This window comes from Phymastichus coffea, unplaced genomic scaffold, assembly GCF_024137745.1.
Source record: "Phymastichus coffea isolate CEN01 unplaced genomic scaffold, Cenicafe_Pcof_1.1 PCOF00027, whole genome shotgun sequence".
Classification (NCBI taxonomy): domain Eukaryota; kingdom Metazoa; phylum Arthropoda; class Insecta; order Hymenoptera; family Eulophidae; genus Phymastichus; species Phymastichus coffea.
The window spans coordinates 1519759-1544220 of NW_026706838.1; the positions used below are offsets into that span (position 1 = coordinate 1519759).

The 24462-nt window shown below is 44.4% G+C and overlaps 1 protein-coding gene across 1 annotated transcript in view; it reads left to right on the top strand.

Annotated features, from left to right (window-relative positions):
• The window catches only part of LOC131675621 (UPF0764 protein C16orf89 homolog), a 498284-nt gene that overhangs the window by 254734 nt on the left and 219088 nt on the right, over positions 1 to 24462 (top strand). The window contains exons 2-3 of the mRNA XM_058954660.1: positions 15206 to 15341; positions 15428 to 15530. Coding sequence (XP_058810643.1) covers positions 15227 to 15341; positions 15428 to 15530 — 218 coding nt within the window. The 5' untranslated portion in view covers positions 15206 to 15226. The remainder of the gene's footprint in view (positions 1 to 15205; positions 15342 to 15427; positions 15531 to 24462) is intronic.

A 24462-nucleotide genomic window follows, 5' to 3' on the forward strand; every position in this document is an offset into this window, starting at 1 on the left:
GAGGACGGTGAAGGGTCCATCGACAACGACGAAGCGTGGAAGCTTGCGGTGCCTAGGGAGAAAAGGCACCAGGTGCTCCAGGAGGTCCATGATGCTCCTACGGCAGGACATCAAAGACGAGAGCGTACGTTCTCCAGGGCTAGGTGCTAGTACTACTGGCCTAAGATGTATGATCAGGTCAGGGAGTACGTAAAGAGTTACTTGGTATATCAGCAATGCAAGGTGGAACAAAGAGCACCTTGCGGGCTGATGGGTCGTAGACAAGTGTCACGACCCTGGTAGGTGGTGGCTGGTAATATCACTACACCATTCCCTAAAAGCTCTAGAGGATTTGAGTATGTCCTGGTCTTTATAGACCATTTTACTCGCTGGATGGAGTGCGTTGCGATATGCAAAGCAAATGGTAGAACGATCGCAAAGGAATTACACGAGCGAATTGTCACTAGGTTTTAAGCGCCAGAGGTATTTTTATCGAATAACGGGACCGTGTTTAAGAATCAGGAAGTCGATTCATACCTCCAGATGAACGTCATCCAGCGCGCCTTGACTCCCGTGTACCATCCTCAAGTGAACCCCACACAGCGAGCAAATAGGACGCTAAAAACCATGATTACGTCGTACGTGAGCCGTGATCGTCATAAGAGCTGGGATGAATACCTATCAGAGTTCAACTTCGCGTTGAACTCGGCAACGCATAGCGCCACCGGATATAGTCCTGCGATGCTCATCTTTGGGCGTCAGCCGATACCTCCTTTGACGTTCCGAAGATCACAGGATCAGCAGGCCCTTGAGTGTTCGGAGCGCCAAGCTGTAATGGATTGGGCTGAATATATGGAGAAGCTCCCTAATTTATGGGAGAGGGCCAACTCCAAGTCAAAGGAGGAAGCTGCGCGTCAGGCGGCTTATTATGACCGGAAGAGACGGCAACCCGAGTTTAAGATCGGAGATTGGGTTTGGAAGAGGAACAGGATTCTCTCTTCGGCTGCCCAAGGCATTTCAGCCAAATTGGCGCCGAAATATGCCGGTCCGTACGTGATTGAAGAGGTTTGTGGATCCAACACGTACAGACTAGGCAATCAGCTGGAGATCCTGTCCGAACTCTTCCATGCCAAAGATCTGAAACCGTACTATGATCCGGGTGAGGATGAGGAAAGCGAGGAGGTCATCGATCCTCGTGAGCCGCAAGTTGAATAGTCGGAGGAGGCGAACGATTCCGCGAATGCGTGCGAAGATCCGGGAAGGGATTTACCAAGCGAGCGGATCGAATTAGCAGCCCCCACGCTCGTAGATAAGGATCCCACCGAGACGTCGGATTTACCGGTATCTACCCCAACCAAGAGAGGTCGAGGTCGACCTCGAAAGGTTCCAGAGACGGTCATCGGTCCAGTAAGAGGCATCAACTCACCCATGAAGGAAACAAGAGGGAGAGGTAGGCCTCGAAAGACCGTGCCCGTCGTGCAAAGGACGGTTGGGCCGATAAACCCGAGCGGTCACCGACGAGGGCTAGGAAGTTCCCGCAAAGAATCGCGAGGAAACGTATAACTCGGTGGGATGCGGCGTATATTAGGGTTTTTCTTCGCGCAGGGAGATTTATCCGAGATTTTTTTGTTTTGGATATTTCAGATGGACCGGAGAATCGTCGTCGAAGAGGAGACCTTCGAGGTGGTCACGCAGATGCTATTGGATCTGCAACTGGGCCCTGATGCGACACAGTGAATGGAAGATCTGCGGAGTTTCGCCAGGGTCCAGTTGGAGGGGACCACCCGGAGGGAGCGACATAATGCTTCGGTGGCAGACGTTCTCCGGGACTCATTGTGGGTCGCCCCAAAGAAGGCTTCTCGGGACGCTTCCACACAGACGGAGGACAAGGACAGTGTCGAGCGTCCCAAGTCCACAGTGGACCAGGGGGTGCAGACACTCAAGTCCGGCGTACCCCAGACGTCGGACAGTGCGAGCCAGTGCCCAGGACCCAGGGAAACCTGTGGGGCATCGCACTGGGTCTGCAACCACTCCCGTATCCCGGAGCAGCCTATTCTCCTCCTCGACTTCAGACACGTACGTCTGGGGATCAACGAGGTGGAGAGTGCCTGGCGGTTCGTTCAAGAACTCCAGTCTCAGGTGCAGGAGCACCTGAGACGTTTCATGAGCCGCTAGAGTGCAGAAGAACTGCTCGGGGAGTGGGCATAGATGGCTCAGCGTCAGAGGGCTTACGGAGAGGCCCTGCTGCGGGTAGACAAAGGACAGGAGTTCCCCGCAGCGCTCCCGGCGCCGGCTCAGGAGAAGAGAGCCCCGGGAGCTACTGACGCTGGACCAATGCTCATGGTCCATGTGGACGGGCGTATGGCTCCAGATATCACAATCGTGGTCAGGACACAAAATGGTCGTGCGACCGCCACGGTGGGAGGCGTCACTATTACCGCCTCCCAGGAATTCAGGGCTCAGCAGTCCCCTCTGACTGCTGAGCAGCCTACACAAGACCGGGAGGCTGCTCAATCTCGATTGCAGCTGAGGGACTGTTACATCTGTGGGGAGCTTGGGGTGACCAACTCCCAGCGGTGCCCGAAGAAGGCTACACAGTGGCGCTACCCGAAACATCGAGCGCCAGGTGTAGTCAAACGATGATGTAGGTCCTGGAGGGCAATAAAATTAGCCGAAATAAAGAAGGGAGTTGATTAATTAGTTCCTTTCCTTCTTTACTTTTCAGGTTCCTGATGGCGGCGAATTCGCGGGTATTCGTCCTGCCCGGGTAGTCAGGACTTCGAGGGGGCTGCAACGGTAGTCGATTTAATTAATCGAACCGTTTGCGATTCTGCTTCACGTTAGTTAGTTCTAATAGTTAAGAGAGAGAGGGGGCGCGCGATCTTTTGAATAAGCAGATACGCCTTATCTGTGAACGCGAGTTACCGCCGATGTTTTTCGCACTTTGTTTTCACCGAATCAAGTTTCCTTGGAACAATTACCTGCGTGTGTACAAAAATAGTATTGCAGCAACAAGCAGCGGTGCAGAAGCAGCAGATTGCAGTAGATAAAGGCGAATTGAGGCAGCGCATCTGATAATCAAAGGGCAGCGGCAGTTGAGAATTTTGCAACAACAATTACGGCTGATCACCGTAATTGCACCGCATGGTAGGTGCAGCTTCCGTCATATTAAGCGATTCAAAATACATTCGGTATATTGTTTAATCGTGTTAGCGTTAATTTTTTGTATTCGCGTCGAGCGTTAGTTCGCGGTAGAATTCGAATCTACTCTCTCTCTCTCTTTCTCACTGAAAATAGTTAATTGTAAAATCCTATTCGCGAGCGTTAGTCTTTCGGCCCTACAAAGACTGTAGTGATTTTTATTAATTAAAGTCTATTAAATTTATTCGCCCTTTTTGTCATTTAATTTTCCTAGTAGCTTAAGTAATTGAAAAAGGCTTAGGTTTTAATCCAATTACATCTAGGGGGTTAAGAAGATTAGGAGTAAAGTCGCTCACATTTAAAACTCATCAAGTGTAACAAGACACGTGACTTAACGTAGTTCAACTTCATTTGATAGAAGACAACTAGGATAAATCATCTGACATTAAGGTGAATACACGTATTATTATACGTTTTAACTGAGTGGCGGTTTGCTCTGCAACGTGGGAGTTTGTTCTTAAATAAATTTCCCATTTTCAGATTTATCTCCCCCGTTACATAGTTACTTATGTAACTTTATACTTATAAACTGTTTATTTTTTTCAATTTTCACTTGTGGTTTAGTTTACTTTTTGACTTTACTTTGCTCTACAGCTTTATCTTATTTACAAATTTGTCTTATCAACGGCTCGAAGAAGATAAGTTATATCAAATCTACGCCCCTTACGATAATAAGACATCCGATACATATTTCATTATTTATAGTAGTTGAAGAAAAGTCAAGTATTTTGAAAGTTAAAGTTTTTTTATAGTGCTGGATTCATAAATAAACTTATTTCTATATTTACATACAAATTTCCCGAACACGAAAATATAGTACATAACAAGAAGACAAGTTTTGGTCTACTACGTAAGTATTTATGTCACTTATCATATATAATTTTATTCAAATATTTTGATTTGTAAACATGAGAAATATAACTGTTCAAAACGTATGATCGAATTCTATCTATAGACTAGGTTTTCTTTTGTCTTTTGTAAAATTGTTCAACTGCAAAAAAGAGTATTTATATCTTGATTTTGTTTTAGATTAAAACATGAAGATCCTTTGAACGTAAAAAAATTATGATATTTTTTTATTTTAGATCATTTTAAAATTTGGTTGAAAGAAATTTTTTACCCAAATGTTGGACTATAATCTGTACTTTTACTCGACTCTTGGAGTGGACATTGCGATAAAGCTGTAAGGGAAATGATGCCGACAAACAAAATTGTTAATATAAAAAAAATCCCTACAGGAACGACAAGGAACATCCAACCAGTCGATGTTTATGGATTTCGTATCTGGAAAAACTTTGTTCGACGTTTATTAGATCAAGTAATTTTGATGGACTATGAAATGAATCTACATTTAAGAAATAACATCATAAAAATGCAGTCTCTTGTCCATAACCAGCTTTCTTCACCAAGATATAAAAATATTTTTAAATACGCTTGGTATAAAAGCGGATAAATTGCTGAAGAACCAGCTAAAACAGATAACCCTATTGATTTTTGTTTTGGAGATTCTTGCAATATACATTGCGAAGTAGAAGCATGTAAAAATGTTGCTATAATACGGTGTGGTTGGTGTAAAAGATCATTATGTTTCAAACACGTTTTCGATGATTATCATTTCTGTAAGGAACTCGTTGAATGGTACATTTTATTTTCCAATAAATAAAAAAAAGTAAAAGATGAAAATTATTATGAAAAATCAAAATATGTGTAGTATCGCGTACTATGGCTCTTACGTAAATATATTTATGTATCTACATACGAATATAAATGTATATGTATAGATCTATAAATGATAATTAGACCTCGTGTTATTCTCGTGTTTATTTTTAAGAGATATTTCTCGCCATTTTGGTACTATTAAAATAAAATGCATTAAACATATTTTTATTTGTCATAAATTATGTTTGAGCTACAGATATATTTTATCAAAAAAAAATGTGATACCCCACGTACGGTGTAGAAATCAATTATTTTATGAAAAAGCAGCTGATAAATTCAATTCTCCCAAAGTTAGGCCTATTAGCCTACACTTGATTGGGTAAGGGTGGTTTATGGGGGTTTGGTGGGTTAGAGGCAGGTTGGTTAGTTGAGGTAGCTCGCTCATGCATAAGATTAAATTATTTCAAGAAATAACAAACGACTAAACTTGTTTATCCCAGGGTTAGATGGATTAACCTGCTGATAGTTTGACGGGGGTGGTTTCTAGGAGGTGAAACACCCCTTAAACATTTTTTTTTTAAATCCGGAAACACGTTAATTTAATTTTGGTATTTTCTCATTATCAGTGCGATTTTCAAATCACCCGAGCTGATTTACTATATTACATGTCGTAAAACAGTACAAAAAATAGTGTATTTACCCCTATTAAAAAGGAGGTTGTAACCCTTCGGTATAAATGTTATTTCTTTAAAAGCGCCTTTTTATAAGAAATTTTTTAACGTTGAGTTTACTGAAAAATATTCATTTGATGCTGAGAAATATTAAAAAAACTGATTTTTGGGGTTGATTTTCAGGGTGGATTTCACTCCTTTAAAGCCCTTATGGGCCGATAAAAGAAACACGTTTCTAATTTTTTTTCATGTACAACAACATATCCCAAAATCGTTTAAATCGGTGAGGTCGGGTTGGGGTGATTCCCTTGTAAGAAATAAGTAAGAATTCGTTTCATTTACGAGTGTAACAGCTTATTTATTACTATTATCAATAAATAGACAATTAATAATTTATTTAAACATATAATTGTATATAGATCGAAAGCGTCAATTTTGTACATAACAATGACAATTTTATAATTTATTAATCTTAATTAATTAATTTAGTATTTCCATTATAAGATGTTACAAAAAAAAGTTACAAATAAGAAAATTGATTATAATTCAAATGTTACTAACTAATTTAAGTAATTCTTTTTAGAAATTACTTTTACTCGTGATAAACTATTGATCTACGTAAGATGTTATCATTATTTTATTCTAAATACTGCGCTATTACATTAACTAACTTTAGTAGTTATGTAACAGTAGTCAATTCAATTAATCAATCCGTTCGCGATTCTTTTACTCGCGTGTTAGTTCGAACGATTAAGAGAGAGAGAGAGAGGGCGCGCGAGAGTTTAAAAATAGGTAGTTAAGCCTCAGCTGCTTTCGCGAAAGTACCGCCGAAGTTTTTTTGCACTGTGATTCACCGTTGAATTGAAAGTTTCCTGGGACTATTTTCGTGCGTGAGTTACGAGGAAGCAGGAGCATTTTAGCAGCGGCAGCAGCATTGCAACAGCAGTAGGTAGCAGCAGATTCGAGAGCGAGGCGCATAGCTGATTACTTCGCTTCAACAATTACGGCTGATCACCGTAATTGCACCACAGTGTAGGTGCACCTCCTTTTATTGTTGCGCGACAAAATACTTTCGAAAGTATTTTGTCAATCGCGAGCTTAAATTTTTTGTATTCGCGCCGAGCGTTAGTTTTCGCGGCAATTTTTTAATTCTCTCACTCTCTCTCTCTCTCTTATATATCTCTCTTAATATCCCCTTCGGGGGATCAGGCAGAACGAATAGTTTGTTCATACGTTAATTTTCTCGAGACAGGATCTTAACCGTAAGGTTTCGACCCAAAGAAAAAAAAAAAGCTCTCTCTATCTGTGGGATCGTGATCTGTTGGAGGTGTGCGACTTTGCTCCGTCAACTGGCAGCTGGAATCGGTTACTCGCCTCGCTCGTGTGAGTGTGTGTGTTTTGCGGACATTCCGGTCTCCCGCAGGCTCCACGTGCCGGGAGCGTGATCTGCTGGGCTCCATTAAAGGAGCCAGGGAGTCCGATATTTAAAGTGCTACCGGAGAGAGGTTAGGGAAGGCCGTGCGATTCTTTGCGAATTTTTGGCGCAAAAATTTCGCATCTTCGCGCCTGCGCCGATCGACCACAACAGCTCCACCTCGCAGATACCCGCCAAAATTTGAATCGCTCGAGCAATATGAGTGAACTCAAGTGTGTTGTCTGCGGGGAAACGTCGAACCGGAGGCTGAAAAATTGCACGGTGTGCCAGAAGCCACGGCACAGCAAGTGTTCTGGCAACAGAAAGGATGGCCCCTGTGACAACTGCCGAACTGACCCGTCGAAGCCAGCAACAACAACAGCAACGGCGAGCATCACAGTGCGCAAATCGGCTACTAGAAAATCAGCGGATGGAAACGTGAGTGCCGCGCCAATCCCATTGTCAGCGAAAAATCAGGTGAGCAAGCTGCGCGCAAACACCATCATGAGCGTACCAGTCCATCGTCGCTCGAGCGCTCTATCTACGCCCTCACCTACGATGGGGCGTGGCCTATCGCCGAAATGAACACCTCGCCCGCCGAGTCTGCCGGCTGGCGATAAGCAGACGACGGTTCAGCTGGTTGCAGGTGAGATGGCGCCTACCGAAATTCAAGGTGCGTCAGAACCGGTTGCCGCTATACAGGCGCCTGGATTTGACCATACCGTTAACGCGGAAGTGACAAATAAGAACGATGCGCACAAAAGTGTAGATGAGCACTTCCTAGGGACGCCGGAGCTGCCGAGTATTAATAATATACTGATTCCGGTAAGCACCCTGGAATTATTATTCCAGCGTTTCGATGCCATCGACCGACAAGTCGATGAAGTAAAGGCCCTTGTGAAGCGGCATCCGGAACTGGAAAATACTTCTATGGTCACCACATTACCTGTGACTGAAGGAGAAATTACTAGTGAAGGGCGCATTGCAACACTAGAGGGCATGATCCGAGATCAGTCCTCGATGGTCAAAGACCTGCAAAAAGTATGCGGTACTCTTCTGGAGAGCAACCGCTCTCTAGAAGAAAGATTAAAACAAGCATGTACCAGGTCTGGTGATGTCCGGTGTGCTTGCCGGGTCACCAACAAAAAATGCAGCCCAAAGAACGTGAATCATGACAAGGCCAAAGCCAGCATTGACAAAGGGGTTATCAATGTAACACCCGCTTCAAGCTCCAGTGGTGCCGCTTTGAACCTGGAAGGGGACGCAGTGCGGTCTGGTGTGCTGGAGGGGGTCTCGTTACCACAGAGTGGAGACGCTGAAGGCCATGAGGTCATAATACATGGCCTTCTGGACGAAGCGTCCAACGTTTCCCCTGATGGCATGCGTGGGCTGGCTCTTGCGGCCCTGAAGGTCGTTCTGCCTTCGGTAACGCCAGAGGGCGTGACAGGGGTTAGGGTCTCGTGACCTCGTCGCCGGCCTGCTGAAGGCGCTGTAGGTGCGGGGGCGGTGAGTCAGGAGGGACAACGGAGAGCAGAGTCATCCCGGCCCTCCTGCATTGTAAGGGTCAGAGACGAAGGACTTTTGCGCGACATAATGAGGGCGAAGCGCGGCATGCCCGGTGCTTGCATTACGACTGCGGACCTAGACAAGGACCTTCTCGGGCCGGAGTTGTCTGCCAAGGTGCCACGGAGGAAATTATTTATTAATGAACTCCTGCCCCAAGCTCAATTCAAAACATTCCTAACCCTGAAGCCGGTAGCAAAGGGGCTTGGCTTCAGGTATGTGTGGCACAGTGGTGGGAGATTTCTGGTCCGACGAAGGACAGGAGAGAGGGCGTACGCGTTCGAGACGGCAGCGGATCTGCAGGCGATTAGGTCGGTGTGGGAGTCGACTGGCGGGTCGCGATCGTCAGCGGAGTTGAGCACCGGTTCGAGGGGCGCTACTCCATCGGGAGGAGAGAGCATGCAGCGGATCGGCGAGGGCACTGATGTCAACTCGCAAATGGCATAACTCGGGACGGTGAGCACCAAAGATGTTGCATGTCGCGGTGGTTTCCTCAGGGCTGGGTTTCTCAACATTAACTCGCTTAGGGTGCGTGTTGAGAAGCTTCGTCTGTTCCTGGCTGGGGATGTCATCTGTCATGTTTTTGAGGTTGCTGAGACCTGGCTGGGACCTGTGGTTGATGATCACATCATACGGGTTTCGGGGTACTCAGTGATAAGAAGCGATTGTAACATTAATGGGGGCGGTGTTGCCCTCTTCATACGCGAGGAATTTAAAATTACAAGGCTGGCTTCATCTGCCACTCAAGGGCCTGGGAAACCGGGAATACCAGAGTACCTGTTTTGCAGTATTGAGACGGGCAATTCTCCTCCGGTGCTTATCGGCGTCATCTATCGTCCGCCTAAGGTGCCCCTGCAGCAGGGCTCGGATCTTTTTGAGGTGATGAGGGATCTCTGTGGTGATTTCAGTCATAAGATCATCATGGGTGATCTCAATGCCGATATGAGTTCGGGCTCGGATGATGCTCTCTCCATCGTGCGTTTGGGTGGGGAGTTGTCGCTGAATTTGGTTCGGCATGGCCCGACTCACCATGTGGGTGATTCCCATACATGGATTGATGTCATGCTGACCGACGCATGTGACACGATCACGGACCAGAAGAACGAATTGCTCCCCGAATTCGGTAAGCACGCGGTTATAGAGGTCATGATTGACATCCGTGTGCCTTCTCCTTCGACGGGTAGCTTTACCTATCGCAGCTTTCGTGGCATTCGCCCGGATATGCTTTTAGACTTCTTGACACGCTGCGACTGGGCATTTGTTGGCGCTGCTGAGTCGGATTTGGAGGGAGCGCTGGAATGCCTCAACTACAATTTAACTGAGGCCATAAATAAATTTGCACCTGAGAAGACAATATGCCTTAGGAAAAAGTATGCTCCTTGGTTTAGTCCAGAGCTGAGGAGGCTTGTTGACAGACGTGATGCCTCGCGAAGACGCTATAAGCGAACTGGGCGGGCGGATGTCTTAGAGGAGTCTCTTAGGCTTAGTAGGGAGGTTGAGGTTCGTTTGGAACTGGTTTTTACCTGATGAAGGTAAAAATATTTGGAAGGAAATGTGGAACCTCGGCCTCTTGCCAGGGGCGGGTGGGGATGGCCTTCATGGGTTTACCTTGGACGAGCTGAATGACCACTTCGCTGGGGTTTCGGCCTCGCTGCTTGAGGATATAGATAGTGGGATGATTGGAGTTGATGTCGCGGATGAGCGAGGTTTTACCTTCAAACCTGTTGGCATTAATGACGTCATCCTAGCTGTCTCCCATTTTACATCACAAGCGAGCGGCGTGGACGGGATTCCCCGTGGGGTGGTGGTGAAGACTCTTCCAGTCATAGGTGAGCACCTGGGGTCAATATTTAATTCCTCATTTGCTAAGGGGGAGTTCCCGGGAGCCTGGAAGCGGGCACAGCTGATTGCCTTGAGGAAGAACAACACCCCTTCCTCGGCCTCGGACTTTCGTCCGATAGCTTTGCTTTGCTTTCTTTCAAAGGTTCTCGAGAAGCTTGCCCATGACCAGATCACGGAGTATCTGAATAGAGAAAATCTTTTTGATCCCCTCCAGGCCGGCTTTAGGCGGGGCCACAGTACTCAGACAGCGTTATTAAAGTTGACGGATGACATCCGAATGGGCGTTGACAAAAAGATGGTGACGCTCTTGCTGTTATTCGATTTCAGCAAGGCGTTCGATACTATATCACCTTCGAGACTTTTGCGCAAGCTCCATGCTCTTGGTTTTTCTGGTTCTGCTCTCCAATGGCTGAGGTCCTACCTCGGTGGTCGCTCGCAAAGGGTTACTGCTGGGGGTGGGGGCTCGGAGTGGCGGAAGACGAATCTGGGGGTTCCACAAGGCTCGGTGCTGGGACCGCTCTTGTTTTGTCTGTATGTCAGCGATCTGAAAGATGTGCTCCGTGGACATGAGGTTTCATACCTCTTCTATGCGGATGACTTGCAGATTTATCTGCATATACATAAAAATGAATTGACGAAGGGCATCCGAATGCTGACGGAGGCTGCGAGATTGGTGGCGAACTGGGCCCGGGATTCGGATCTGCGCCTGAACGCGGGCAAGACCAAAGCTATCATATTTGGAACTAACAAACATGTCAATGACATATACGCGGAGGTCTTGCCTGGTGTTGAGGTGCAAGAGGGAGTATTTGTTCCCTTTAGTGATGAAGTAACCAGTCTCGGGGTCGTTCTCGATAGCAAGCTGTCGTAGAGATCGCACATTGACCGGGTCGCGGCGAAAGTTTGGAGAGCTCTGTACGGTCTGCGTTTTGTTAGGCCGTGTACTACGGAGCTGCTCCGGCGCAGACTGGTGGAGTCGATGGTCCAGCCTCACCTGGACTACTGCACCGTGGTGTGTTTGGGAGCCTCGGCGGAGCAGAGGGAGCGGCTACAGAGACTGAGCAACGCGTGCGTAAGATACATCTATGGTATCCCGCGCGATGTCTCGGTCTCTCCTTAAAGGTCGCGGTTGGGTTGGCTTCGCGTGGACGTGCGCAGGGAATATTTTATGTCCCTGCTAATGTACAGGTGCTTGACCATGCGTGAGCCTGGCTACCTGGCTGAGCTCTTCATAGGGCACAATTCAAGGTATCCGGGTAGGGCGGGGCAGGCTGAGCTTAGAGTTGCTAAGGTTAGAAGGGAGACGGCTCGCAGGTCTTTCCAGGTGATGGGTGCCCATCTCTGGAACACTCTTCCATCTGACCTGCGGCATGCGCCGTCGCTTAGCAGCTTTAAGAGGGGGGCGCGCGGATACTTTGCGTCATTGAATGCGTAGGGTGGTACCACTGGAGTATATTTATTTCTATTGTTTACTGTTGTTTAAACAGTTATTTATTTACGTGTTTGTAGTGTATCATATTTATTTATTTATTTATTGTGCTGTTTTGTGTCTGTATGACGAAAACTAGTCTAAACTTTTGACTGCATTACTAGTTTTAAGATAAGCAAGCTAGACTGTAGTTATAAGAATTATTGTTTCCTCTGGAATATCGAACTGTGAACTAGTCAAGTCCTAGTCTATTTATTTTAACGTAATAACTACAATCATAATCTTATTTATTGACTGAGGAACTACAATTGTAATCGAACTGTGATGAAATGTGATGCCTGTACGGTATAATGTAAATTGACTGAAAGCTGTGACAATTACTGTATATATGTTATATATTATTGTATTTCATGTTTTGCCATCACGGTGAATAAAATTCTTATCTATCTATCTATCTATCTCTCTCTCTCTCTCTCTCTCTCTCTCTATCTCTCACTCTCTCTTACCGAATTATAATTTATAATTGTGAATCCTATCGCGTGCATTAGTCTTTCGGCCCATAAAAGACTGTAGTTTTTATTGATTAAACTTTGTTAATTTTATTCATCGTTTACGTCATTTTGTTTCCTATTAGCTTATTCGATCTGTAAAGGCTTAATTCTTATTCCGATTTCATCTAGGGCATCAGGCGGATTAGGTATTAAGTCAGTCACACCTAAGATAGATAGAGTGTTACAAGTCAAGTGACTTAAGGTGAGTTCAACTCGGTTGGAAAGAAGACACTGAAACGAAATCATCAGACGTAAAGGCGAATACACGTATAACTATACGTGTTTAACGGAGCGGCGGTTAGCTATGCATCGTGGGAATTTGTGCTTAAATAAATTTCTCATTTTATATAGATAATCATCCCGTTACAGCTAATAACTTTTAACTATACTTTTTACAATAATTGTAAATTATACTCATATGATCTATATCTACTTCTGTAAAATTTACATGTTTTAGAATTTCGTTATTACTATTTATTCTCTTGTAAATTAGAAAAAATGATTTCGCAGAATTGCGTAAACAACTCGAAGAGGGCTATCCTGCGAAAATAGACGGGAAACTCTGTATATAAATATGCTGTTGCAACTCTGAATATAAATATGGCATTGTTACAGCTCAACAGCAATGATCGTCGATCACAAAGAATTTGCCCACGCATCTCACGCTGTACATCAAAATCTTCGCGTGCACATGTCACGCAGTGAGAAACACCCTGTATCGTTGTTAAAGACGCAATGCCACTATCATCGCCCTCGACATATGTCAACACGTGCCATGAGCGCTTATCAATAAGCAAGCTCATGGCCGTGCTTGGGTATCGGGCCAAAAACGCATCGGTTTTCACATCTGATACCCGCGAAAATGTGGAGTTACTTGCTTCCACCTTTCAAATTTGCGGAACAGGAGGCCATATCGGGTCTCACCGAGGCCGATCGGCAGCGTTGTACGAGGAGCGGGGTAGTAGGCCGCGCACACAATTGGCCAAACGGCTGAAGAAAATTGCGCCCTCTCCTATTTGGAACGAATGGAAGAGGCAAAGAAGAGCACGGCTTACAGCAGAAAAGTCTACCGGACAGCGGAAAAAAGACACACCCCGATCAACTAGCCGGAGTGAAAAGAGGGAAAAGGGGCTTCAAAATTTTCTCAGCGGCCGAACGGGTAGTGAAAAATCCTTATAACTGATCAGACGCTCGAACGATCTGGTGACTTTGCTTTCACAAAGCGCAATTTTTTTTTTCCGGTTCACTTGTAAGTGCTACTTTTTAGATTTCTTGCGGCGTAAATGAGTTGTAGTTTAAACTTTGTATTTCGTCATTATTTTTTATTTAGTTTAAGTAATCTTTGTGATTTGAGGCTTATGCGAGTTTTATTTTCATTTTACTATATTATCGTTTTTGGAAAATCTTGTAGTAAAGTTAAGAATTTCATTTAATTGATTGATATTTATTTCACTCTACCTTAACCTGAACAAGCTTGCTCTGTGTTTAATAAAGTTCATTTAATGAAACTTTTTTCATGTATTTTACTCTTCATACAACTACTTTTTTTATTAATAGATTCTCTGTTAACGTTGCTTTGATCGGCATGATGAGGCTGTATGCATAAAAAACTAAAGACTATTAAGGGGTTGTAGGATAAATCTATACAAAAAAAGATTACTTTTTGTAAATTTTATGTGGGAAAGTAATTCAATAAATTGAAATAAACGCTTATGTATATCATATACTACCATTCAGTATAATTTTCATTATTTTTTCAAATAAATATTTTATTACCGATTTGCCGGAGTTTCTTGGAAAAAAGTTTACGTGCAGTGAACATTCTACGTCGTAAATAGATCATCTGAAATCATAAATGAAGATATTTTATGTTAAGAAAAAAGTATATTTGATAACTTAACCAAATCCAAATTTGTTTTTTATGAAATTATCACAAAATGCGGATACTTGAAAGAAAGGCATTTTTCAATAGAAAAAAACGCAATAAATTGATCATAAAAATAATATCTGATTAAAAATGAAAAAAGGGGAACGTCAAATATTTCTGATATATCTCTAAATTATCCATGCCAGTTTTCGTAAGATCGATTCGTTACTTTTTTAGCTACAATGTTTATTGACTTTAAAAATGTAGTTTCAAGTAAATTGCGTGTAAAGTTTTGATAGTAGTTTATCGTACAATAATTATTTTTTTGGTGTTTTATAAGTTATCTTCTATTTCATAGATACTTATAGTTCTGCAAATTTTCGGCAAAAATGTCCCACAGAAAATGCTACAACATATCTAGACAAAGATACCTAAGCAGGTAAACGCATTCAGGAAGACAGTATTACGCCGGGCACCCGCTGTGCGCTCGTCGCTCGCGTTCAAAGAAAAGGTCATTCATAAGAGTATAATTTCAAAAATATTGATACGATTGTTATAAAAATTTAATATACTAATCTTAAGATGATATACTAACAAAAAATCTACAAAAATACGATTTTTTGCGGTTTGATTTGTTCTATGACCTATTAATTTTTAGACTGCTGATTACTTAACTTAGTAATTATGAGAGAGAGGTTTCGTATATTTCGCGTACGTACTTCGGCTTTACGGCTAAAATTCTTTTGACGAGCTTATAAAGCTATTTACGTAACATAGACGTAAATGATACCTAATTTTTTTATTTATAGGTTAGATATATACATATGTGGATACATTTGTAATGCTAGCTTAAGATCGCTGAGAAATTTTTGCGTGTATTATGTTAAAGCGCGGTGAACAGAAACGTTGCCACTAATGTGGGGTCATATTTATTCGACAGTCTCACCCGTATAACATGTCCTTTATAAATTATAAAGTGGTCAATTTTTAAAAATATGTGAAACAATTCTCATTAATATATTTTTTCAGCTCAGATGTGAAAATGGTCTGATGCAAAATTTTACATATTTTACATTAAAATTTTGCTCATTAATGTTGCAAAATTTAGTTAATTTTGAAGCAATGGATTTCCCATATATTAGTAAAGATTTGGCTTCAGAGCAAAGTTACGTAAACAATATTGGCAAATAGAATATTCACCAATATTCACCGTATAATCAATTATTAAAGTATATCGATTTTCATTTTCAGTTTTATTATGTGGTATGGAGGGTTATGCAGATTTCCTGAGCAACCATTATGAAAACCTGATCATGAATTGGCAACATCCTAGTGGTTGTTACAGTGGATTAAGGTACATATCAAATGAATATCAATAACGTATTTTAAAAAACTTATTGGATCCATCACCCGCTATAATACTGAATTCATACTAAACCTGGAAATCTCTTATTAATCCTAAAAGCTTACTCCTATCATCAATAGAGATCACCTATACCAATATGATAATCAGTAATGTAACCGCTAGAAGTACTACGTATTAGTTTAGTTGTTTTAAAAGTTTTTAAATATATTCAATTCCTTCCTCGACAGATCCTTCAAAAAATATAAATCTGATATATGAATAGACTGTATGTAATGCAACGGTAGTCGATTCGATTAATCGATCCGTTTGCGATTCGGTAATACTCGCGACGCTAGAGCGAACGACTAAGAGAGAGAGAGAGCGCGCGAGAGTTTAAAAGTTTCAGTTAAGCCTCAGCTGTTACTAGTGAGAGTACCACCAAATTAGGTTTACACAGTGTTTCGCCGTTTTCCATAAAATAGTTTTCCTGTGATTTTCGATACGTGCCAGTGTTAGCGAGGAAGCATCACAGGAACAGCATTACAACAGCAGTATCACCGTAATTGCACCGCAGGGTAGGTGCACCTCCATTTTTATGCGCGACAAAATACTAGCGAGAGTATTTTGTCTATGGCGAATGATATTTTGTATTCGCGCCGAGCGTTTGTTCTCTCTCTCTCTCTCTCTCTCTCTCTCTCTCTCTCTCTCTCTCTCTCTCTGTGCCGTCACACGTACTTTTTTTTTCGCTCTGCATTTTACAGGCTTTCTTACACGCTATATCACTCTCCGGCTCGCGTTCGGCGGCGGAGCGACCTCACACACACACACACACACACACATACACTCACACGCAATCTCATGCAAATCTTGACGATCATCGAGCCTCGTTTGCATCCCGCCCACGCTGTCACGTCGCTTGCTTGCACCGACCACAAACTCCATGCACATCTCTCCCAACATTGGATTGCACACACTGAGTCTCCGCCGGCACGTAATCGTCGCTTCAAAACTGCGAATTCTATGAGAGAGTGAGTGATTGATTGTTATTGGCGAGTACCCGAGCTTGCAATGCGTCGTGTGCAACAGCACAGTTTTGTGATGCTTAATTGTTGCTCTGTCAGAAATGTTCATATTTTGCTGTGTCATTAATTTAAGGCTAGGACCGCCAATATTTTTGCGCAATAGACTCAAGTTGGCAAACTTCGCTTAGCACGTTGGCACCAGTGCGCGCGCGCCTTTCAAATCGCTCAAAAATTTTTCTTGTCGGCTGACGCGACATACGCTTTTTCTTGAACTACTCAAGTTGTCGCGGCAGTCGATAAGTCAACAACTATAATTGCCTACATGCCTCGCCGCATATTCGATGTCACCGATTTTCAAAGCCTGTCTTTGAACTTCTGTCCAAAACACGTGCTGCATCCGACTCTCTTGGCTACACCCGTCCTGTAGTCCGAAACCTTCGAGTTTTCGCACGCCAGACTGTCCAGTTGGACCTTATTCCCGTACTTGCAGAAGAGGACCTGTCAAATCTTCCCCGGCTCCAATACGATCAGGCTCGGCACGCCATTCCAAATAGTAATCCACCCGGCACCAAGTCAACTAATCCTACTCTTCATGTCCATCCCCCGCACTCGCAGCAGCAGGATAGACCGAATGTAATGATGCCCAGAAACCCCCGCAAAACACTAAACCGCCAAACAGGCCCAAAAGCTCTTCCGAATTTCAGTCAGCAACTCTCCCAGCCCCCCTATGCTCCACCTCTTCCCAATACGTCGTACCAGCCAAACCCAAACTACCGGCGCACCTCGCATTTCCAATATCAGCCTCAGCAACTCAACCAACAGCAACTGCAACTGCAACAGCAACAGCAACAGCAACAGCATTTCCTCGCACAGCAGCAGCAACACCTCCTTCAACAACAACAGCTAGTCCAGCAATACGACCAGAATATTCCTTCTCAATCGACTTCATTGCAGAATATGATAGCTAACACTAGCCCCAGTGCCGCCATAAACATTGGGGCCCAGTCAACTGAATCGTCGAATTGTCTACCAGCGATCTCGTCAGACTCGCAACCAATAAATACCATGACCGACCGCAATTCCTCTCAGGCGAACTTCACTGCCTCAGTTTCCGCCGCTAACGTCATATCATGACGCTTGGCCAACAATCGCATCGACAACTCCGCCTCTCTCTTTCCGTTTTCCATAGCGCACTCCAACATCAACCGCCTTAACTGCCCAGCGAACTTTGCGCTTCTAGAAACACGAGTGCATGATTTTTATTACGATGTAGTCGCCGTCACTGAAACGTTTCTGAAAGATCACATTCCCGATTCTCATTTAAAGCTTGACGGTTACAATCTTCATCGGCATGACCGAGCAACTCTTGATGGCGGCGGAGTTGGCTTTTATGCAAGAGACATGTATTCTGTCAAAATTCTTAGTAAATCTGCGCCGGATCCCATGTGTAACTCTCCGGAGTACATAATCGCTGAAATAAAAAATGATTACATATCACTCTTACTCGCTATTGTTTATCGACGACCAGCTGCTCTCGCTCCCGTGGTGTTTTTTGAATGCTTATCCTCTTATTTACCACACTACACTGACGTCATCGCGATCGGCGACTACAATGCCGATTTGCTGTCAAACACTCTACCTCACTCACGGACACTTAAGGACCTCATCGAGTCTCACGGACTGGTAGCTGTATCAACGGAGCCCACGTGTCACAAACGCAGCATTGACACTATCACACACACAGCACTTGACCTCTTTATCGTTAAACACAGTATGGACATACATTCCTTTTCTAAGACCGAGTCTCCTTTCATCGAATGGCACGATCTAATAGAATTAACTATTAACTGCTTTGTCCCGCAAAACTCCTCGAAGACTATCTACTCAAGACGCCTTCATACAGTTGACATAAATGTGCCCTAAACTCCCTCGCTTCACAGCTAATCATGTCGTTGAGTCCGCAAGCTCCGCTCCCGACTTCATCGGGTGGCACCTCCTGTATTACACTTGCTGACGTTGATTGGCACGAGCGCATGCTATCGAATGCAATCATAAATGCCTTTGACTATCTTGCTCCTATTCGTGAGGTCAAGCTTTCATGCAAAAGAAAGCCCTGGGTTTCACCTCAAATCAGAGCGCACGTGCGAGCACGTGACTCTGCTTTCAAGCGCACCCGTTATAAATCATTCCCAGGCGATGCTGCCAAATACAAAGAGTTGAGAAACATGGTATCGAATGAGCTCGACACTGCTAAGAATGCTTACATCGCTCGAAAGCTCCGAAGCGCTCCCGATCCGAAAAATAAATGGCGAGAATTACGCAATATCGGCATCTCTCACAGAGACTTCCCATCGCCATTCCTTTTTTTCTCACCGCAAGCTCTCAATGTTCATTGTGCCAACATCGTAAATCGCTGCCCTCCAATAACTCAAGATGATCTCACCAACATCATCGGCACGGCGCCCGTGCGCTGGTTTTCGTACCCATCATTCAAACTTCAACCTGTAACAGTGAAACAAGTCAGGGCAGCGCTTGATGATGCTAACTCTAAATCGAAAGGAGAGGATGGTCTCTCACTGCATATGCTGTCGCTTGTATAGGACTCCGTTATCCTACACCTCACAGCATTATATAATCAGTCCATTGAAAGCTTATTTTACCCGCCATTCTGGAAAAGGACCCTGATTACTCCGCTATCCAAGACTAAAACGCCTTTAATGCTTTCCGATGTCAGGCCGATTGCCAAGCTTTGTGAGCCCTCCAAAGTGTTCGAGCCGCTCGTACATCGCCAGGTCTCATCTTTCCTTGAGGTGAACAAGCTACTCGATTCGCGCCAAACCGGTTTTCGCAAAGGTCATTCCACGGAGACGGCGCTACTTGGACTGCTTGACGACGTGAGACTTGCGATCGAGAAGCGTAAAGTTACCATCTTGGTCCTATTTGACTTCTCGAAAGCTTTTGATTGCATCTCCCATACTCTTCTCCTGAAGAAACTCCGCGCTATCAATGTCTCTGATAGCTCTCTTACCTGGTTCTTCAACTATTTAGCCGATCGGACTCATTCAGTAATAGAGGAAAATGGCTCATTCACTCAATGGCTTCGCGCTACCTCTGGCGTTCCCCAGGGTAGCGTCTTAGGACCTCTGCTCTTCGCAATCTATATAAACGACCTACCGAAAGTACTTCAGTTTGCTAAGCATATCATCTATGCTGATGACACGCAAATTTATGTCCATTGCTCACCCCATGACCTCAAGATGGGCCTACATCAAGCCCAGATTGATGCACAGGCGGTCGCCGACTGAGCAGCAGCACACTGCTTCGACATCAACCTAACCAAAACTAAAGCTATGATTATTGGCAGTGAGGCATATATTGCAGAGATTAACTTTGCTATTCTGCCACAATTTGTGATAAACGGCATACCGATTCCATTCTCAAACACAGCCAAAAGTCTTGGGGTTACTTTGTCCTCCACTCTCCAAATAGAAGTATCACACTTCCGATATCATTCGAAAGGTTCATCTCTGTCTTCTCTAAAATTCCACCGGAAATCTATGTCTTTGAACATGAAGAAACACTTGGTCGGAACTCTTGTATTTCCAATCTTCAACTACGCCTCGGTTGTTTTTATGGACCTTGATAAAGAGCGCTCATCTGATCTTCAGGTCGCACAAAACGCCTGCGTCCGGTTTGTTGCTGGGTACATTCCATATATCCCAACAAATGACCTCTCAACACATGTTTCATTCCACCGGTTGAAATTCAACTGGCTCTCACTTGCCTCCATGCGTAACATCGCTCTCGCCAGACTCCTGTACAAGGTCGCTTGTGACAGTGCGCCCGCTTATCTCGTAACTAACTTGTCTCTTCTTGATGAGCAAATCATCAATAGTAGATCTACAAGAAACCGGCCAGCACTTCCGCGCTCCACGTACAGAAACCTGGAAACGCTCATTCGCTATCCGTGGAATGAACTTCCTTAATCAGCTATCGGTCACGTCCATATCTGCTGACAGGCAGCAAGAACTGAGGCACTGGCTCTTCAAGCTTATGCAACTTCTTGAGCTCCAAAAGTTCAAAGCCAGGGAGTATGAGAGATACAATCAAAAGCTTATAAACGAGCACATGGTAAATATCCCTGCCTTTTCATTGCTACCCGAGGCTCATTATCCCTTTCATGTTGCCGCGTTCACGAATACATCGGCCGACCTATTGGTACCGGGTCGTTATCTTCGATATGATTTCGCCAATAATATTTAGCTTTTGGTTTTAATCACCTTACTTTGTGCACTTGCGTGTATTGTACAGCGATCATAATAGTACGCGTTTGTCATTCTAGTTTAATCCATTAGCTCATAAGACTACTTAATAATAATGCGACTTATTTTGTACACACACGAGCGGCTCTTAAATATTCTTATAATTCATGCGTTTTCATTTCTTCCTGTTTCTATTATATTACATAAACAAGAATTTTCTTATGTCATCGTTAATATACTGCTATTATCATATAGCCACTGTAATACTTGAATCGCATGTATATCATACAACCATACAGGGTCATACCCGACGGTTTAATAAAGTTAATATCAATATCAATATATCTCTCTCTCTCTCTCTCTATCTCTCTCTCCATCTCTCTCTCTCTCTCTCTCTCTCCATCTCTCTCTCTCTCTCTCTCTCTCTCTCTCTCTCTAATTAGTTGAAATAAAGGGGGAGGCAAGGGTAAGTTATTGAAGTAAGTGGGCGTGTGAGGTTGTAAATAAAGATTATTTTAATAAAAGAAAGATACAGAGAAATGACGCTTAGCCGGCGTAAAAAACCGCAGTCGTGAGTGGGAGAAAAGCCATTTAAACGGCCACTCGTATAATGGATTTATAAATACAAGAGAAGCTACTATTTGTTGCGCTACTTACAGATGGCTTGCATAAACTTTAAACAGCTAAACGATAAACTTACATGAATGGTTATTCACTAAACGAAACGCTGACCGAGCGATGCCGCATGCATGACTCGTGCGAGAAGGAAGACGTCTCCTGGAAAAGCGTAGTGCCAACCGTCTTAGTCACGGGCACGGCCCGCACTATGCGAATCCTAGTATTCGAGGTGGGCCGAGTGCCGTTGATCGGGCTGCTCAGGGTTCGGAGACGTCTCAGAAAGTACCGCACGTACTCTCAGCTAGACCGATGGTTGCCGTAGCCATTTTGAAGCGGTCACCGGCGGAAGGGAGAGAAAGACACATACAGATACCCGCATACCAGTTGCTCAATGCAACGCAATAATAGCACTTATACACTAAGGCGCTCGGTATACAACACCTGAATAGAACAATGAAGTGCACACAACGATAGGAACTAACTGAACGCAACGATCTGCACTCGATGCAGAGTGAGGAAGAACTCTGCTGAATTAGGCTGTCAACCCCTAGAGCCGAAAACTGGCACGATATGGTCTCATCAGAGCCAGCCAATCAGGGAAACTTAAACAAAGAGAGAGAAAATGCCCCTCCTTATCTTGGGCTTTAAGAGTGGATCGAATAGCAATCGGAGTTATTCCAGTATGCATCAGTGTGGCCCTCGACCGTCTGTGTGCAATCGGACGCTCGAGTGTGACCGCGCTCAATACGTGAGCCACAGACCGTCGCATTCATCCGTGGTTTGGGTTTTTCCCACCTATCCGGACTTGTCAAGACGCGAAAGACAGCAAGACCGCACACATGCGTGGGCAAGTGAAGCGCATTCGCTCATAGCAATCAAGGAGGGGAAAGAAAAGGTCAAAAAACATTCTTTGAAATCACGGTTCATAAACCATTAAATAAGTTTACCGAATTATTATTATCACAAACTTTACAAATCCTTAAACTAACGAACACAACGAAGTTATTAACACATACTACACATAAAAGAAACGGAAGAACAAATAAACTAAAATTACCCGCGTTTACAAATTATTAACAAACACGGAACGTGTCGCCCACCAGGTGACCGCCTTGGCGATAAACCGACTTATTCTACTTATGCTAAGTGAAACCACCCGTCGAAAGATCGCCTTGAAGGTACGCTCCGCCGAGTAATTACAAGCAGGTAGACAGCGCGCTAACGCCTTGCCACCTACTTGACTTTTACACACACTCACTGTGCCACCAAAGAGAAAGAGAAAAAGAAAGAATAAAAGAGGGCCTTGACCTTTGCTGTGTGGAACTTTGGGAAGGACTGGTTGCGCCCTGCGGATGGTATTGCTGGCCGCCGCTGGGTGACTCCTAGCCGACCTTCCAGATATCGTCCCTCGCAGAGATGCTAGTAAAGGCCACTAGTCCTTTGTCTCCTTAGCTTTTCGTCTCAGCTCCTTGGGGTGGCATGTACGTTTTCGGCTGACTGACTTCTGCCTCTTAACACTGCTGACCGACTTCTCACCGTTTACCCACTCGTTTCCGCAATTAACAGCTTCCTAACTTTTTTTATTCTTCCCACTCGACCTACTTATTAAGTGGCGTGCGACTAAAGCGCTAATTGGTTCCGCGTCGCGCGCCAGCCTAACCTGCGTTGGGCACAGACGCTCCTCTCTCTCTTTCTCACACTTAGCGTCGTCCACTTAAACGGCTTCGGGCCGGCTCGGCCTCGCTCGGTGATCTTCGTTGGCTGGAAAACAAAGGCTATGCATTACGCGCATTCTTAAATGTACCCAAAGCTGGCCACCGTGCCTTGCCGAGAGAGGGGAAAATGGGAAAAAATACTGACGAAAACAAGCACAACGCTTGTTTGCGAAGGACGTAATAAATAAAATTAATTTAATGATGATGAGATTAGGTGAGGTAAGGCAGCGTGTATGGGTTGTGCTAAATGATAGGATAAGATTTGAGTTAATTGATTTCGTTTAATGGCATAAAAAAACCTCCTCAAAGTGAGAAGGAAAAAAGCCGCAAAGACGAAGCAAATTATAAATACAGTTATTGATAAGGGATTAGAATTACAAAATAATGCACTATTATTATTACTAGGGTGAGTGAGTAAGCAAATGTATTACGCTGATGCGAAGTGATAAGGCTCGCAGAGCCTTTACAAACGTTGCGGTGGAATGGCCATTCACTTATTAGAATTCGAGAGCTCTTTTACCTTTGGACGACGCACACACACACAATGATTGAGCGAGCGAAGGGAGAAGGTGCTGCCAGGTAGGAAAGGTGCATGCAGCTCCAATGCCTTGGACACGGGTACAGCCCTTACTGCTATGTCACCGAGTTGCCGATCTGAGGGCGCGGGGTTTGACAGCACCCCAGAGGAAACTGAAGTCGCCTCTACTAGCGCAGCGAGTTGATTCGTCGCTAGTCTCTTTGCGGTGGTCGTCAAAAGGGTACACACACTGCGGTACAACACACGAGTTTTGCTCGAAGCACGCGAGCACACACAAGAATATAAACGGTCGAAGACGGCGCGACACAAATGTGTTAGCGATCGCGCGTCGGTATGACTGCGGAAAAAGGGCTGCGCACGAGAAGGAGCGTAATAGTTGGCTACCGTTCCGGTCGAACTCTTTTTCCAGACTAAGTTCTGACGTGGCGTCTTCTTGGGAATGCCACTATGGCGAAAAGCGCGGAAAGGCGGGAAAACTACCCTCTCTTTTTGGGTCCCTTTCGCAGGATCCAATCAGAGATTAGCGGAAGCGTAGCGAAGAGAGTCCGCGCGGAATTCGGCAACTCGAGGGCCAGCGGCGAGCGAGAGAGAGAGAGTCCCCTTTTTTATTGCCCAACGCTGCGGGCGGAGCGGCCCGGGCAAATAGGGAAAACCCGGACTTGCTGAACTCGTTTATGATGGGATGAGCATAACGGTGTTTTGGAAGGTTTACGAGAGTTTTTTCCTCTGAACCGAGACAATTTATAACTCGTCCTAAACTAAGGTAGCAAACGGAATATCTACGGT